Source organism: Acinonyx jubatus, chromosome D4 (genome assembly GCF_027475565.1).
Source record: "Acinonyx jubatus isolate Ajub_Pintada_27869175 chromosome D4, VMU_Ajub_asm_v1.0, whole genome shotgun sequence".
NCBI lineage: Eukaryota > Metazoa > Chordata > Mammalia > Carnivora > Felidae > Acinonyx > Acinonyx jubatus.
Window position 1 is genome coordinate 5,352,305 of NC_069391.1, and position 14,589 is coordinate 5,366,893.

The following is a 14,589-nucleotide window of genomic DNA, read 5'->3' on the forward strand; positions in this document are numbered from 1 at the left end:
CCCAGGCCTGGGCATCCCCCCTGCAGCCCAAGCCCTGCTCCTCTCTGACCTGCAACACGGGGCTCTCCTCGAAGTTGTAAGCGCTGGGCCGGCCCTCCAGGGTGGAGAAGGCCACGTTGCCCCCGCTCAGTGGGGAGATGTCGCTGAACTCGGAGGTGCAGAAGGCCACGCGCTCGTCCTCACCGGGGCGCAGGTGGTGGCCCTCGGGCCTGCCGTAGGTTCTCTGGCAGGAGGCACTGTAGTACTGGTAGGGTTCCCACGGGCTGCCCGCGTGGGTGCGCTTGTAGATGGCAAAGCTCTCGGGGCGACTGGTGTGGAACTTCAGCCTCACGTAGGTGATCTCGTAGGCTTTCCCTGCGGCAGGAAGACACGGGCCCATTTTACGGAAGGCAAGGGAGGGTCGCGGTCCCGGTCCAGGGAGAGCAGCAGGGCAAGGCTGTGTAAACGATCTCGGGTGGGTTGGGCCACGACGGAGACGCGATGTCTGTCAGGGGCACTGAGCAGAGAGCACAATTCTGGCATACTTCCTAGGCATCTGCTGTCCCTTACTTAGGCCAACTTGCCTCCCTGCGCAAGAAGCTGCATTATAACACCCCCGAGAAGCAGCCAACCCTTTTTGTCCAAATAGCTCCAGCAATGGGACGTTGCCACATTCTGCAGAAGCCTACTTGACCATCAGAAAGTTATTTCTTTTGCTACACCCCAGGAGAACCAACCCTTCCACCTGTGCCTTTGGGCTCATTCCTCCCCAGACCATGTCCCGACTCCCTCGAACCCTAATGCCACCCTCCCGGTCCCTCTCTTCTTCCAGTGTCCATCGAACTTCTCTTCTGGCCCAAATTTCTCTAGAGAAGTCTACATCTGCTTGGCCCCATGGCCTCAACTCCCAACTCAGGCCCCCGTCCACTGCAATTCAGCTTCTGTGGACCACTGCATAGAAACTGCTCCTGCAACGCTACCTCACCGACAGCCCTCCGTGGCCACAGCCAGGGGACCCGGCCTTGCCTTACTTCCTGGGGGGCGGGGGGAGTCCCCAGGCCTCCACGCAGCCCACCCTCCTAGGTCACGCTCCTGGGCTGCTCCTTGGCCCCCCTGCTCATCCCCTCCCCCACTGCCTCCTCCCCCACCAGCTTTAGCCCTGCTCCCCTCTCCCACGCTGCCGACACCAAGATGGGGGGCTTCAAGCTTCGCGCTTCGGCCCCCGCCCTGCCCAGTTCCCACCATCGTGCCCCAGGAGTACCCACAACGATGAATCCAGACCTCCCACAATGACTCCGCGCTGTACTGGAGGCCGGGATGGGCAGGAGGGCTGTGAGTGGGGGTGCCGAGGGGGCAGGGAGGGAAGGGTCCCTACGTGTTCATCTGTCCTCGGTGCGGGGGGGGCGGTCAGCGAGCAGTGCTAAGCACAGAAGAACCAAGTACTGCTGGGGGATAGGAAGGAAGGGACAGAACTCACTTCCGGGGCAGGGGGCCGGGCTGGGTGAGTTGGGGGAGGGGGCGGCGGCCTCCACAGTTCACTGAGCATTGGCCCCTCTAAACCAAGTGCGTGTGCAAGTGCAAAACAGGCGGGAAATCAAGGGCTGATTTCGAAGGTGATTTTCCTGCTGCCCAGATGTCGCCACGTGCTCACCACTCCCCTCCTACAGGCCTCCACACGGGTGCCCCTCCTGACAGAGCCTTCCTACATTTAGCCACCGCCCCCCCCGCACATCCCCCCCTCCCCCCGCTAGGGACGGGGTCACCACACAATACCTGGGTATCACATTGACTACGACGTGCTCTGTCTCTCCCTGCTCATCTCATCAACCTGCATCCCTCACTGGATAGAGCTCAAGACTAGCACATGCCCTGTCTTTTTTAAACTTGGCCACCCCAGTGCCTCACAAAGTGCCAACACCCGGCAGGCACCCAGGAGGGTCTACGCACGTATAAACAGATGGACCAATGGCCACAGGTCCTACCATCGCTGGTGGCCACCCACCCCCGGGAGCAGCACGAGTGTGTCCTCTCTTCCTTCCCAAATCTGCTTTCTTCCCTCTGCCCGGGGTCCCAGATGCTCCGAGAGGCCCGCCTGGCTGCCTGCAGTCTTCCCCACCGAGGAGGCATCACTACAGTCCTCTGCTTAATAAATACGTTGGTCCTATGGGGGCGCCCCGATGGCTCAGTCGGTTGAGCGTCTGACTCTTCGGTTTAGGCCAAGGTCATGATCTCATGCTCCGTGAGTTCAAGCCCTGCGTCAGGCTCTGCACTGCTTGAGATTCTCTCTCTGCCCCTCCCCTGCTCATGCGCACTCTCTCTCTCTCTCTCTCTCTCAAAATAAAAAAATAAACATAAAAAAAAGATACACGTTGGTCCCATGTAAGTGCTAAAACTATAAAACTCTGAGAAGAAAACACAGCGGCACAATTTTGTGACTTGGGCTGGGCAAAGCCTTCTTAGATGTGACACCACAAGCACAAGTGACAGAAGCAAAAATGGACACAGTGGACTTGAGCAAAGTCAAAAGTGTCTGTGTTTCTGAAGACACTATTGAGAAAACGGAAACCCACAGGATGGGAGAAGATATTTGCCAGTTTTATATCTGATAAGGGATTTACCTAGAATACGTAAGCGATCCTTACAACTCAACCATAAAAAAATCAAATAGCCCAATTAAAAAAAAAAAGGGGGCAAAGGATGTAAACACATTTCTCCAAAGATATGCAAATGGCCAATAAGCACATGAGCAGAGGCTCAACGTCACCAGCCGTCAGGGACACGCAAAGCAAAACCATAACGAGTGACCACACGCACTGGGAAGGCCATAATCAACACCGATAGTAACAAGTGGTGACAAAGGGCTGGAGACACTGGGACCCTCCCACACGGCTGGTGGCAATGCAAGATGGCGGCTGCTGCGGAAGGACAGCCTGATGGGTCCTCAGAAGGGTAACACGGAAATACCGTATGACGCAGCCGTCCCACCCCTGGGCGTGTACCCCAGCAAAATGAAAACACATGTCTACACAAACGCGCACGATGTTCACCGCAGCATTACTCATAACAGCCAAAGAGTGGAAACGACTCAAATGTTTGTCAGCTGATAAATGAATCAATAAAATGTGCCGTGTCACACAATGGAACACGACTCGGTAACAAAAGGGAAATGACGTTCTGATAATACGCCGTGACGTGGAGAAGCCTCGGAAACAGTACGGTAAATGAAAGAGGCTAATCACAAAAGACAACACGTTGTAAGATTCCCCTTATACTGAATGTCCTGAATAGGCAAAGGCAGAGAGTAGATTTATGGTTGTCAGGGTGGAGGGGGAGAAGTGGAGACTGGGGGACACTGCGAATGGGTACAGGGTTTTCTTTTAGGGGTGATGAAATGCTCCCAGAGTGACGGTGGGGATGGGTACGCCTCTCTATGAACAGACTAAAAGCCACTGAACTGCACACTTTGTTATTTACGTATTTTTTAAGGAGGCTTCATACCCGGCACGGAGCCCAGTGTGGGGCTTGAACTCACGACCCTGAGGTTAAGACCTGAGCTGAGATCAAGAGTTGGACGCTGAACCAACTGAGTCACCCAGGCGCCCCTGAATTGTACAGTTCAAATGGGCGGGTTGAGGGGCGCCTGGGTGGCTCAGTCGGCGGAGTCGGTTCCGCTCGGGTCACGATCTCATGGTTCAGGGGTTTGAGCCCCGCATCGGGCTCTGCGGTGACAGCTCGGAGCCTGGAGCCTGCTTCCGATTCTGTGTCTCCTTCTCTCTCTGCCCCTCCCCTGCTCACACTCCGTCTCTCTCTCTCTCTCAAAAATAAATAACCATTAAAAAAACATTTAACAAATGGGTGAATTATATGATGAATTACATCTCCCTAAAGCTGTTACATCTATTTTTAAGAATGGGACCTCACATCCATTAGGATGGCCATAATTAGAGGGGAAAAAACACACATTAACAAGTGTTGGCGAGGACGTGGAGAAACTGAAACCTCGTGCGTGGTTTATGGGAACGTACAATGGGGTACTCGCTACGAAAAAGTACTCACGACAGGAATTTCTGTACGATCCAGCGATGTGGGTATATATCCCAAAGAATGGAAAGCATGGATTCAAACAGATATCTGCACACTGAACTCACAGCGGCACGATTCACAATAGCCAGAAGGTAAAAAGAAAACCCGCGTGTCCACCAGTGGATGACGGATAAACAAAGTGTGGTCGGTCCACACCAACATTATGCCGCCTTGAAAAGGAAGGAAATCCTCACACACGTTAATTACAACTTGGACGGACCCTGAGGACATCATGCTGAGTGAAATACGCCAGTCACCCAAAGACAAATACTATGATTCCACCAGATATGAGCCGTCAAGTTCATAGACATGGGAAGGAGGGCGGTGGGGGCCAGAAGCTGGGGTCAGGGGAGGCGTGGTGAGGGGTCAGCGTACAACGGGGACAGACTTTCAGTTCAGCAGGAACTGACACACGGCGGTGACGGTCGCACAACAACACAGATGTGCTTGTCGTGTGTATTCAGCACAATAAAAGAAAGGGTGGGGAACGTATCTACATACACAAGCTCTTTGAAAAGGCAGTTTGGTGGGACGGATGGGATGCGGAGCCATGAAAATATCCCTTGCCTCTGGGAAAATCATCCCGCTTTGGGGAATTCAAACAAGAAAAGGAGCCTCAACGCATGAAAACGTTCATCCAGGCGTTTCTTAGAACAGGAGACAAACGGGAACCGTCAGGCCCAATAAACGACGCGATGTCATTTCGCAGGGTGACCGAAGCCATAGAAACAGCTGACAGTGAGCTTGTAATACACGGGGAAAAGTTTAAGCCAAAATGTTGACTAGTAAGACACGGAATCATATGCTCAGAATCCTCAGATTGCATTTTAAAATCCCCCAAAAAACAGGCAGGAGAGAGAGACGTCAGACGAGTAAGTGTGGCCGTCCTCAGGCCAGAGGGCTGTGAGTGACTGCTCTCCTTTTTAACTGTTCTACATTTTCCTGATTTTCTCTCGCAAAGCTTGCTCTAGGGGCGCCTGGGTGGCTCCTTCTGTTAAACGTCCGACTTCGGCTCAGGTCGCGATCTCACGGTTCGTGAGTTCGAGCCCCGCGTCGGGCTCCGTGCTAACAGCTTGGAGCCTGGAGCCTGCTTCGGATTCTGTGTCTCCCTCTCTCTCTGCCCTTCCCCAGCTCACGTTCTGTCTCTCTCTCTCAACAATAAATAAACATTAAAAAACATTTTTTAATAATAAAAATCTTTTTTAAAAAAGCTTGGTCTAATTTAAAAACTGGAGAAAACACATAATTTTTTTTTTTTTTTTTTTTGCAAAGCAACCACCTTGCCGTGTTCTGTTTCAAAATGCTTTTCAAAGTTCTGCTACAGCACAGCTGGGCATCCTAACTCCAAGTGCCTGAGAAGAAAGCATGTGTCGCAAACCGAGTGAGCGTCTGGTGGCCACTTCCGTGCCGGGTAGGCTTCAGGCTCCGGGACCAGGCAGGGACTTAGCCCAGATGTGGCTTTCATGAAAGCACGCTGGGTGGAGGCGGCTGCGGGTCTGACGGCCCAGACTCCTCCGTAAACATCTAGCAGCCAGACACCTCGCGGGAGGGGAGCCTGGAGCCACTTAAAAGGTAGCTGGCAGCTAGACGCGTGATTGGAAAAAGGCAGTCAGTGGGATCTCATGCGAGGGGGAAACATCACGCACTAGGAAACATCACGGCTTTTCCTCTTCCTTGCCAGGCCGGGAGGTGAGAGGAGACACAGGCACATCACAGAGACTCGGCAGGGACTTTCTGTTACAAGAGTTAATTAGAAGGGCCAAGAAAAACAACTTAATCCCAGCTTTGTGATGAAAAGGTTTCTGCCAAAGGCAACCCGAAGGCTGGGGAAGGAAGCGGCCCCGAGATCTTCTAAACAGCGACAAGAATTAAACGTGCAGCTTTAGCCCGCACCCTTGCGAGCTCCAGGGGATGACGAGGCTTCAGGGTGGTTAGGAGAGGTGTGTCCCCTTCAGGAAAACTGGGCCAGAATGTCATCCGCAACCCTTCACTGGGGACAACACTGCTTGGGAGCACACAGATCTCACCTCCTAGCAGCCCAATATGCTGTTCCCTCTGCCTGCATGCTGTTCTCTCGGCTCCTTACCTGGCTGGCTCCCCTGCATCCCTCTGCTCATCCCTCTGGCTCAGCTGACTGACCACATGCCCCAACCACAGCCTGATGTGGAATGCCCTTCTTCCCACCATCCCCGGCCGATGGCTACTCACCCCTAGAGCTGTGGGTTTGGATGGCTCATCAGTGCTCCCTCAGCCTCCCTGGGCTTCTTTATCCTGTTCTGGAAAGACCTGCCCATCTCTCCCACTAGTCTGTGACCCTCTCGGGGCAGGGGATGGGAATCCTTAGAGCTGAGCACAGTGCCCGGTACACAGTAGGTGCTCAATAAATGCGTGCCATATGAGCAGGTGAAGACGAAGCATCATTTATACCTTCAAGGAGTTTATGATCCAGTGAGTGAGTTGAGACAGGCAGGCCTGACAAGGCCACTGATATCGCAAGCTGCGACCCCTGGACGTGTCTGTTTAACAACAGCCAGCATTTAGTGAGCACCTCTTGTATGCCGGGCACCATGCTCCATGCTTTACTCATACCGTACGGCTGAGATCCCCAGTTTCATCACTGCACGTGTTTTGGCTAACAAGGAGCCTGAGGCCTGGGCAGGAGAAAGGGACTCGCCCCACCTCACGCAGAAAATAGCTGAGTCTCTCTCTACTCGACTGCGGGTTCGTCTGCCCCCAGAGTCACTGCCCCGAACGAGGCCACCACCTGTTCAGTAATCTGTGGGTGCTCGGACAGAAGGGGCTGTCCGGGAAAGGGGCGCGGGTACCCACGACGACCGCGGAGGCTGCCCAGACCGGCACCACGAGCACCAAGCCATGTCCCCTCCAGCCAGCTGGGACACGAAGCCCATCAGGACTGACACCAGGGCAGTCCCCAAACCAACCGGCCCACATCCGGCACTGACCAAGCAGAATGAGCTCGGAACAGAGAGGCTTATTTTGGGAAAGTGGAAACAAAACAAAGCCGTTTAATTGGAGCCATCTGGGAAGCAGTGGCCCGGGGGGTGGGGCCGGAGAGGGCAGGGTGGGGAGCGGAGCTGGGAATGTGTGGGCGAAGCTGCCCAGCCCACTGTGGGCATGAGAACCAGGTGGGGAGAGCTGCTCCCAGCCTCGGGGGTGGGGACGGGGTAGGGGGGATTCGCTTGGCCCCATTTCATGGTCATCCACCGTTCCCGGCTTCCTCTCCCACCCGGGCTCTTGGCAATTTGGGGCTCCGTGGGTCCTGCGAGGAGCTGGGGAATCCCCACGACCACAATGCCAGGCACCATGAGGGCCTGGCTGACTGAGGGCTGGGCCTGTCACAGTTTTCTCCTCTTTGGACCAAGGGTCTACACCCTAACTATGGATCGAGACCATCAAGCATGTTGTCTAACCCTGGGAAGAGCAAAAGCTTTACGTCTGATGGATTATTGCTTAGGGCTTTGTGTTAAGAAGGATCCCGAGGTCCAGTCTGATCTGAGATGCGGCTGAAATGAACAAACCACACATTTGCAGGGCGTTCAAGACCACTGCAAGAAAGTGATGGCGGGGGTGATGGCGGGGGTGGGGGCTGAGTGAAAATGACGGAGAGGAGAGCAAACACGAAGGCTATCCCAGAGAACGCTCTAGAATTCTGGTCAATGCTTGAAGTCCAGGGAGGGAGGGAAGAATTACAGCTGACACCCAAGTTTCTTGCTCTGGTGCCTGGAGAGCTGGGAGGAGGACGCCTTGACTTTGTGCTTGGAAATGCACATAAAAGTTGGCGTCTTAACCATCTTTAAGCACACAGTTCACCAGGGGTAAGTATATTCACACTGTTGTGCAGCCATCCCTTCGCCCCATCTAGAATTCTTCTCATCTTCCTGAACTGAGAGTCCTCACCCCGTAGACTGCTCTCCACCCCCTCCCCCTCCCAGCCCCTGGTGCCCACACTTCTACCTTCTGTCTTTATGCATTAGCCTATTCTAGGGGCCTCAGACAAGCGAACTCACAAGCCTTTGTCCTTCTGTGTCTGGCTTATGTCACTCAGCGTCGTCCCCCAGGTTCACCCCTGTTGTGGCAGGTGTCAGAATCTCCCTCCTTTTCAAGGCTGAGTAACAGTCCACTGCGCGTCTATACCACGCTTCACGTATTCATTCCACTGTCCACGGACACCTGGGTGGCTTCCAGTCTGGCTGTTGTGACGCATGCTGCCGTGAACGCGACTGCCTTTACTTTGGGACCCGAGGCTTGAGGCCGGCGTGACACCCGGGGGCCGACATTCAGGACGATGTTCAAATTGCCCAGTCAAGGGCGCTCAGGTGGGAGACCACGAGGCAGGTGCAGGGGGAGGCCCGAATGTCCACTGCGATTCCGGTAGGCGCGGCCAGAACCTTCCTGGTGGCAGGGCTGGCGTGGAGATGCGGGAGGGCGGGGTTGGGAGGGTGAAGTGGCCGGAGTAAGGCCACGAGGAGGGCTGGGGCCCTTGTGAATGCCACAAGCTTAGGCGTTCAGGATGGGTCTACACTGCCGGGAAGTCAGGCACTCACGCATTCAAGCGCTCGCCTTCCCTGTTCCCAGCGAGGAAACGTGGCATGGCCGTGATGTGCCGGGGTTCACACTGACCTCCACCACTTACCTACCTGCCCTGTGGCCTTGGGCAAAATACCTAACCTCTAACTTCCCTCGGGTGAACCGGGCAAGTGACTCGAACGCACTGCCTCGCCTTCCTTTCCTATTTTTTTTTGGGTGGGTGGGCAGAATGGGCATCATAGTAACAGGGCTTAGGAGCAAAGGCCTGCAAAGCGCCTGGAACAGTTCCACGCAGGCAGCGTGTACATGACCGAATGTTAGCTGCTGTTCCATTCATTCACCCGACCGATGGTTACCGAGCCCCCCCTGCACAGGGGGTCTGTGCCAAGGGTCGTGGTGCAGCTGTGACAACAGGCATTCCCTCTGCATCTCAGAGCGAGTGATCGACACAAACCCACACCTCAGAGCAGCGCGGTCTCCTGCGAAGGGGGCAAGGGCGGGGGGCGGCCTGGAGGAGGGCACCTCTAAGCTGAGCGGGGCAGACAATGGCTCGTCCGCTGCCGCATCCCAAGGGCCCGGCACGGGGCCCGGCACACAGGAGGAGCTCCGTTGAGCCCACTCCTGCAAACCCTGGGTCGGCCGTGGGCCCAGGGGCTGGTGCTTCCGCGGGTGGAGGCAAACCAAGGCTGCTGCCTTGACCCCTGACCTGCATAGAGCCCAGCGTTTCAGCCAGAACCTCCAGGGAGACGGAAGGAGGGCTTGCCCCCACCCCCCACCCGGAACTGGCCCCAGCCAACGCAAACATGGCCTCCCCCTCGACAGGAAGACGCAAGGCGGCCAAAACTCAGGAGACACAGCTGGCTTCAGGGCTCCGCAGGGGCCGGCAGGGTCCTCCTGACATCCAGCCCCCACCCAGGCCCGGCCCCCCTGTCTCCTTGTCCCCTCCACTCCGGCCAGCCAGGACACTGGGTCCAAGAACACACGGAGCGGTCTCCTGGCTCCCCTGTGCTGTCCCCTTGACCTGAAATGTCCTTTGCTCTTTTGTCAGCTCCCGCCGCCCTTTAGGTCTCGGCGAGGCCGGCTAACTCCACGTGTATTCCCAGAGCATAAATCCTCATCAGCGTCATCCTCCGGCAGACAGGACCCCAAGGCCAGGACAGCCCAGGCTCGGTAAACGGCCAGCCGACTGACCGAATGCGTGGAGAAAGCCTGTCCACCGGCAGTCGGACCTGAGGCTGGAGAGGGATCAGGCAAAGCCCACCCGCCTTATTCCTGCAACCGCCCCCTCTTGAGGGCTCAGAGCTCGTCTGCTTGGGGACTCGAGGGTGTCCAAGCTAGGAGGGAGACTCCCCCTCCCCCCGCCAAAAGCCAAGGCTCACACCTGCCTGACTTGGCCGCTTATCGTTCGGCCGGGATCCCAGGGTCTGCCGTTTACTGGCTCCATGACCCTGGACAACTGACTTGACATTCAGGGCCTCAGTTTCCCTGCCTGTAAAGGAGTTCAGGCTGGGCTGGGGCTCTTAGCACTAGGTGGGAGCCTCCCGAATAGTGTCTCTTATCCCCGGGGACCGTGCACCTCCCCCCAACACCCTCCCCCCACTCCCACCCCCCGCCCCCGCCCCAGCCTGCCTGCTTCCCTGGGCCTGTGGAGGGCTAGGAGCCGCCAGACCCTGCTGCTGCCTTTCATCCCAGACAGGAAGGCTCGGCTTAGCGACTCTGGGATTTGGAACAGATGTCTGCAAGCTCACAGGGGGCTGGGAAAGCAGCGACCTCCATCCCGGGGCTGACCGGCCCTCCCCTCCCTCCCCTGCCCCTCACCCCACTCCCTCGGGGGGGCCCCAGGGCCAGAGCCATCCACCCATTCTCCCCTCCCAGGAGCCCCAAGCGGGTTGGGGTGGGGGGGATACAGCCCCCAGAGGCGGCCTGGGCGCCGGGAGGAGAGGTTGGAGGCCTCCACTGGGGACACCCTGAAAACCCCGATATTATGCAATCCGCAGCTTAGCATGGCGCAAACCAAACTTGAATGGAACGCAAAACGGGCTCAGTCTGGGGCCGCGGCGAGGACCCTGGCGCCCCCGGTGCATCCACAGGGCCCAGGGTCAGGACATCTTTCGGGAGCCAGCCTGGCAAGCATTTCTCAGTCCCTTGAGCAGAGGTCACCCCCGGGGGGGGTGGGGAACCTCAGCCCTGAGCTGTTCTCAGCAGAGTGACACCGGCCACACACAAGGACTGTCACGGCTCCTGCAAGTACGTGGCCGACCGGAGCTCACAGAACGCGCCCAGGCGGCTGGGAGGCAGCCAGGCTTAGCCCCGTCGTGCAGGGGACGGCGTGAACTCAAAGATGTGGCAGCATTTGCCCGGTGAGCAGCTGGGCTGTGCCTGAGTCCAAAGCTCGTTCTGTGACTTCTACTCTGTTCTGTCTCTGAGAGCAGACAAATGAGAGCCCTGAGCGGCTGGGCCCAGGGGCACAGGACCCAGGAGGCAAGGCGCCATTCATTCAGTCTTCCTTCTTTATTCTTTTTTTTTTTTTTTAACGTTTATTTATTTTTGAGACAGAGAGAGACAGAGCATGAACGGGGGAGGGTCAGAGAGAGAGAGACACAGAATCCGAAACAGGCTCCAGGCTCCGAGCTGTCGGGACAGAGCCCGACGCGGGGCTCGAACTCACAGACCGCGAGATCATGACCTGAGCCGAAGTCGGACGCCTAACCGACCGAGCCACCCAGGCGCCCCTCCTTCTTTATTCTTTAAGCGCCTCCGCAGCCCCCCCCATATACCTGGTGCTGTACCAATTGACACGACACCGGCTCAGGGGAAGGGGTGTGTGTGTGTGTGTGTGTGTGTGTGTGTGTGTGTGTGTGAACGTGCGGGCGAGTAGATGTGTGGGGGCAAGCGTGTGGGCACGAGTGGGTGAGAGTGAGTGGGTGAGAGCGTGTATGAGTGCATGAGTGTCCGCGTGTGCGTGTGTGGACGGGTATCTGAGTGTGAGCAGATGTGTGTGGACGTGAGCGTGAAGTTCCCTGCTGCTAAGGGTTCCCCACACAGCTCAGCAAGGTCACATGGCCAAGCACAGGGCCTCGCACACAAGCGCTCGGCCAACGGGAACTGCCCCCAAATCCAAACCCAGGACGCTTCCCGCCCTCCCACTTTGTTCCAGCCCGGGCTGAGCCCCTTGCCCGCCCCCCCCTGTTCCAATGACACATGTAACACATCAGCCAACCCCCCACCCTCGGTGACGGAACAGCGTGTCTCCCCCACAGCCCCCACCCTGTTCCAGATTCCTTCCCCTGTGGCCTTGGGGTTCTGCCAGCTCCAGCCAGCCAGCTCCCCCAGACTCCCTCCCCACGCTGGTTTCCTGTCACCCGCCTGGGGAGAGACCCTGCCGCTGTCCCATCGAGAAGCCCCATCTAGCAGTCCTGAAGGGGCCATGCAAGGTGACAAGGCCCTGGATAATGAACTCCGTGGGGTGGCAAGCAACAACTGGCCCGCTCTGCTGAGGGGCTCACTGTCGTCCCCATCCCCCACGTCACTCCCAGATCATTTCCCAGCCCTCCCCAAGATGCTGTCACCCAGGGCTAGGCAGAGCCAATTCTGTTTCGGGGTGGAGCTCGTACAAAGGAATTTACGGTCAGACCTTGGATGTACATGGACGCTCCTTTCCAGACATTTCATAGCTGTGTGTCTTTGGGCAAAACACTTAACCTCTCTGAGCCTCAGTCTTCTCATCTGAAAACTGGGGGTACTCTCCCATAACCGCTTATCCACACCGCTTGGCTGGGGATGTGTTTTGGAATTCAGAATTTTTTAAAGGTTTAGGGAGATAATGCAGTCCTTACACCTCGATTGTGTGAACACCCCCCGCTGGGTTTACCCCCACAGGCTGTACTTGAATGAGATTTCACAAAATGTATGAATATTCACTCCAGGATAAATAAGGTCTATAAATAGCCTCAGGTCAGGTTTAGCAGCCAAAAAGAGTCCTAAAAATACTTGAATTTTCAAAGCTCGGGGAGATTTCAAACCCATAGACAAGGGAGTATGAACCAGTGCTCTCCCCTCCTCCCCCCCCCCCAACGGTTGAGGTGCCTAGCTCAGTACCTGGGCCCAAGGAGGATCTGGATTAGGCTAGACTTGAAGGGGGAAGGGATATTCCCATTCCTGAACGAGGTAGGAGTGGGAAGCGAAGGACTGGGTCCAGACTGGGGCAGCTGAGCCCAAGGATCTGAGAGCTCTTGTGCTCTGGCTGGGGCCGCGGCGGGGTGGGGGGGGGGGGGGGGGGGGGGGGGGGGGGAGGCATGGGTGGGGCAGGAAGCCTTGCGATCAAGTCCAGCCACCCAACAGCAAGGTGAAGCTTGGCTCCCGTTCAGAGGCTAAACCTTCCTGGAGGTGAATGCCTTGGCCCCTCCCATCCCCCAAAATACATCCAGGACCACACACAGCCTCAGGGCTTCATGATTTCCCGCCCCCCCCCCAAATTCACCAGATGACCGACCTCCTGCCCTAGAGAGCAGCCTAGTCCACCCCCCTGGGTGGGTCCCCCCTCTACCCACAAAGCTCTGGGTCTAGGAGGGACAACCATTACTGGGCACCTTCCTTGCATCCAGATCCACCCCTCTGTAAAAAAGGGCTCCGGGGTGGCTTCCCGCCCCTGCCAGCCCCGAGGGGCACCCATCAGTCCACCCTTCCAGCTACCGGGAGGCTGGGGTGGGGACACAGGCCCCGGTCCTGAGGCCCCCGTAGCTGGCTTCTACAGCCAGCCCGGGGCGCGCAGCACCCCGACGGACGGACGGACGGCAGCCCGGGGGCGAGCCGGCGCTTACCCAGACGGAGGGTGATGTTGACCGAGGTGGGGTACTGTACGCCGAAGGCCATGGACGGGCTCTGCCACCAGGTGCTGTCGTCCTGGCTGTGGAAGTCGGTGAGGTAGGAGGCGTCGTGGTGAAGCTGGGGGTCGTCGGCGTCGCAGCGCTGGCACTGCGCCCCCGCGCCCGGCGCGCCCACGTGGGGGCAGAAGTCCTCGGGCGGGCGGCCGCACGTGTGCGAGGCCTCGGCGCGCCGGCCGAACGCCGCGTTCTCGAACACCGGCAGGCAGCGCTGCGGGCGCCCCGCGCCGTCGTAACACGCGCCCATGCCCGCGCCGGCCGCCCGCGGCGCCAGGAGCGCCAGGCCCAGCAGGACCGCCGCAGCCGCCATGGCCAAGGGCACCGACGCCCCGCGCTCGCCGCCGTGCGCGCCCGGTTCTCCCCGCCCGGCCGGCCGGGCTGCGGTGGGCGCGGACCCGCCTCCCGCGGCGGGCGGGACCCACGGCAGGGTGGGGAGGGGTGGAGAGGCGTGGGGTGGGGAGGGGAGGGGTGGAGACGGCTGGAGAGGGGTGGGGAGGGGTGGGGGTGGGGGTGGAGAGGGCGGCACCCCCACCTCCCCGGCCGCTCCGTCGCTGGGCGCTCACCCCCACCTGGTGGACGTGCCCGGGAGTGCCCGAGCGGCTTTCTGACCCTGCGGCGGGATCCCGGCCTCTTGGAGCCTCACCGTCCTGGTCTGTAAAATGGGATTGGTAAAGACGCGAGATCGTTTCGGCTCTTTGTGAGATTTCAGTGGCTGCTCATAACATGGGAACCGCCCCCCCCCCCCCCAGTGTCTTTTGAGCCCTGGGGTGGGAGGCGGGACAGGAGGGTCTTGTTGCCCCGGTTTTTCCCATGAAAAACAAAGTCACCCAAGGCGGATTCGTGGGATGGTTCCCCACGGTTCCGCCTCCCCATTAACTCTGCAAAGTGCTTCAGCTGCTGACTTCTGTTTGCTCTCAAAGCAGAGATTCTAACCTGATGTTTGTGACCAAGGGTACTTGGTGTCATCACAAGTATCACCTCTGAGGGACCTTCCCTGTGCCCCTCCCCCCGCTCTCCCCATTTGCTCTGCGTTCATTAAAATCAGTAAATCACGAGGGGCGCCTGGGTGGCTCAGCTGGTTGGGCCACTGACTTCC

The 14,589-nt window shown here is 57.9% G+C and overlaps 1 protein-coding gene across 1 annotated transcript in view; it reads right to left on the reverse strand.

The window, feature by feature from the left end:
* LAMC3 (laminin subunit gamma 3) overlaps positions 1-13,883 on the reverse strand; it is a 56,957-nt gene extending 43,074 nt beyond the window's left edge. The window contains exons 1-2 of the mRNA XM_027035413.2: positions 13,431-13,883; positions 50-354 (exon numbers count right to left, since the gene is read on the reverse strand). Of these exons, the coding sequence (XP_026891214.2) occupies positions 50-354; positions 13,431-13,803 (678 nt within the window). The 5' untranslated portion in view covers positions 13,804-13,883. The remainder of the gene's footprint in view (positions 1-49; positions 355-13,430) is intronic.
* Positions 13,884-14,589: the final 706 nt, after the last annotated feature.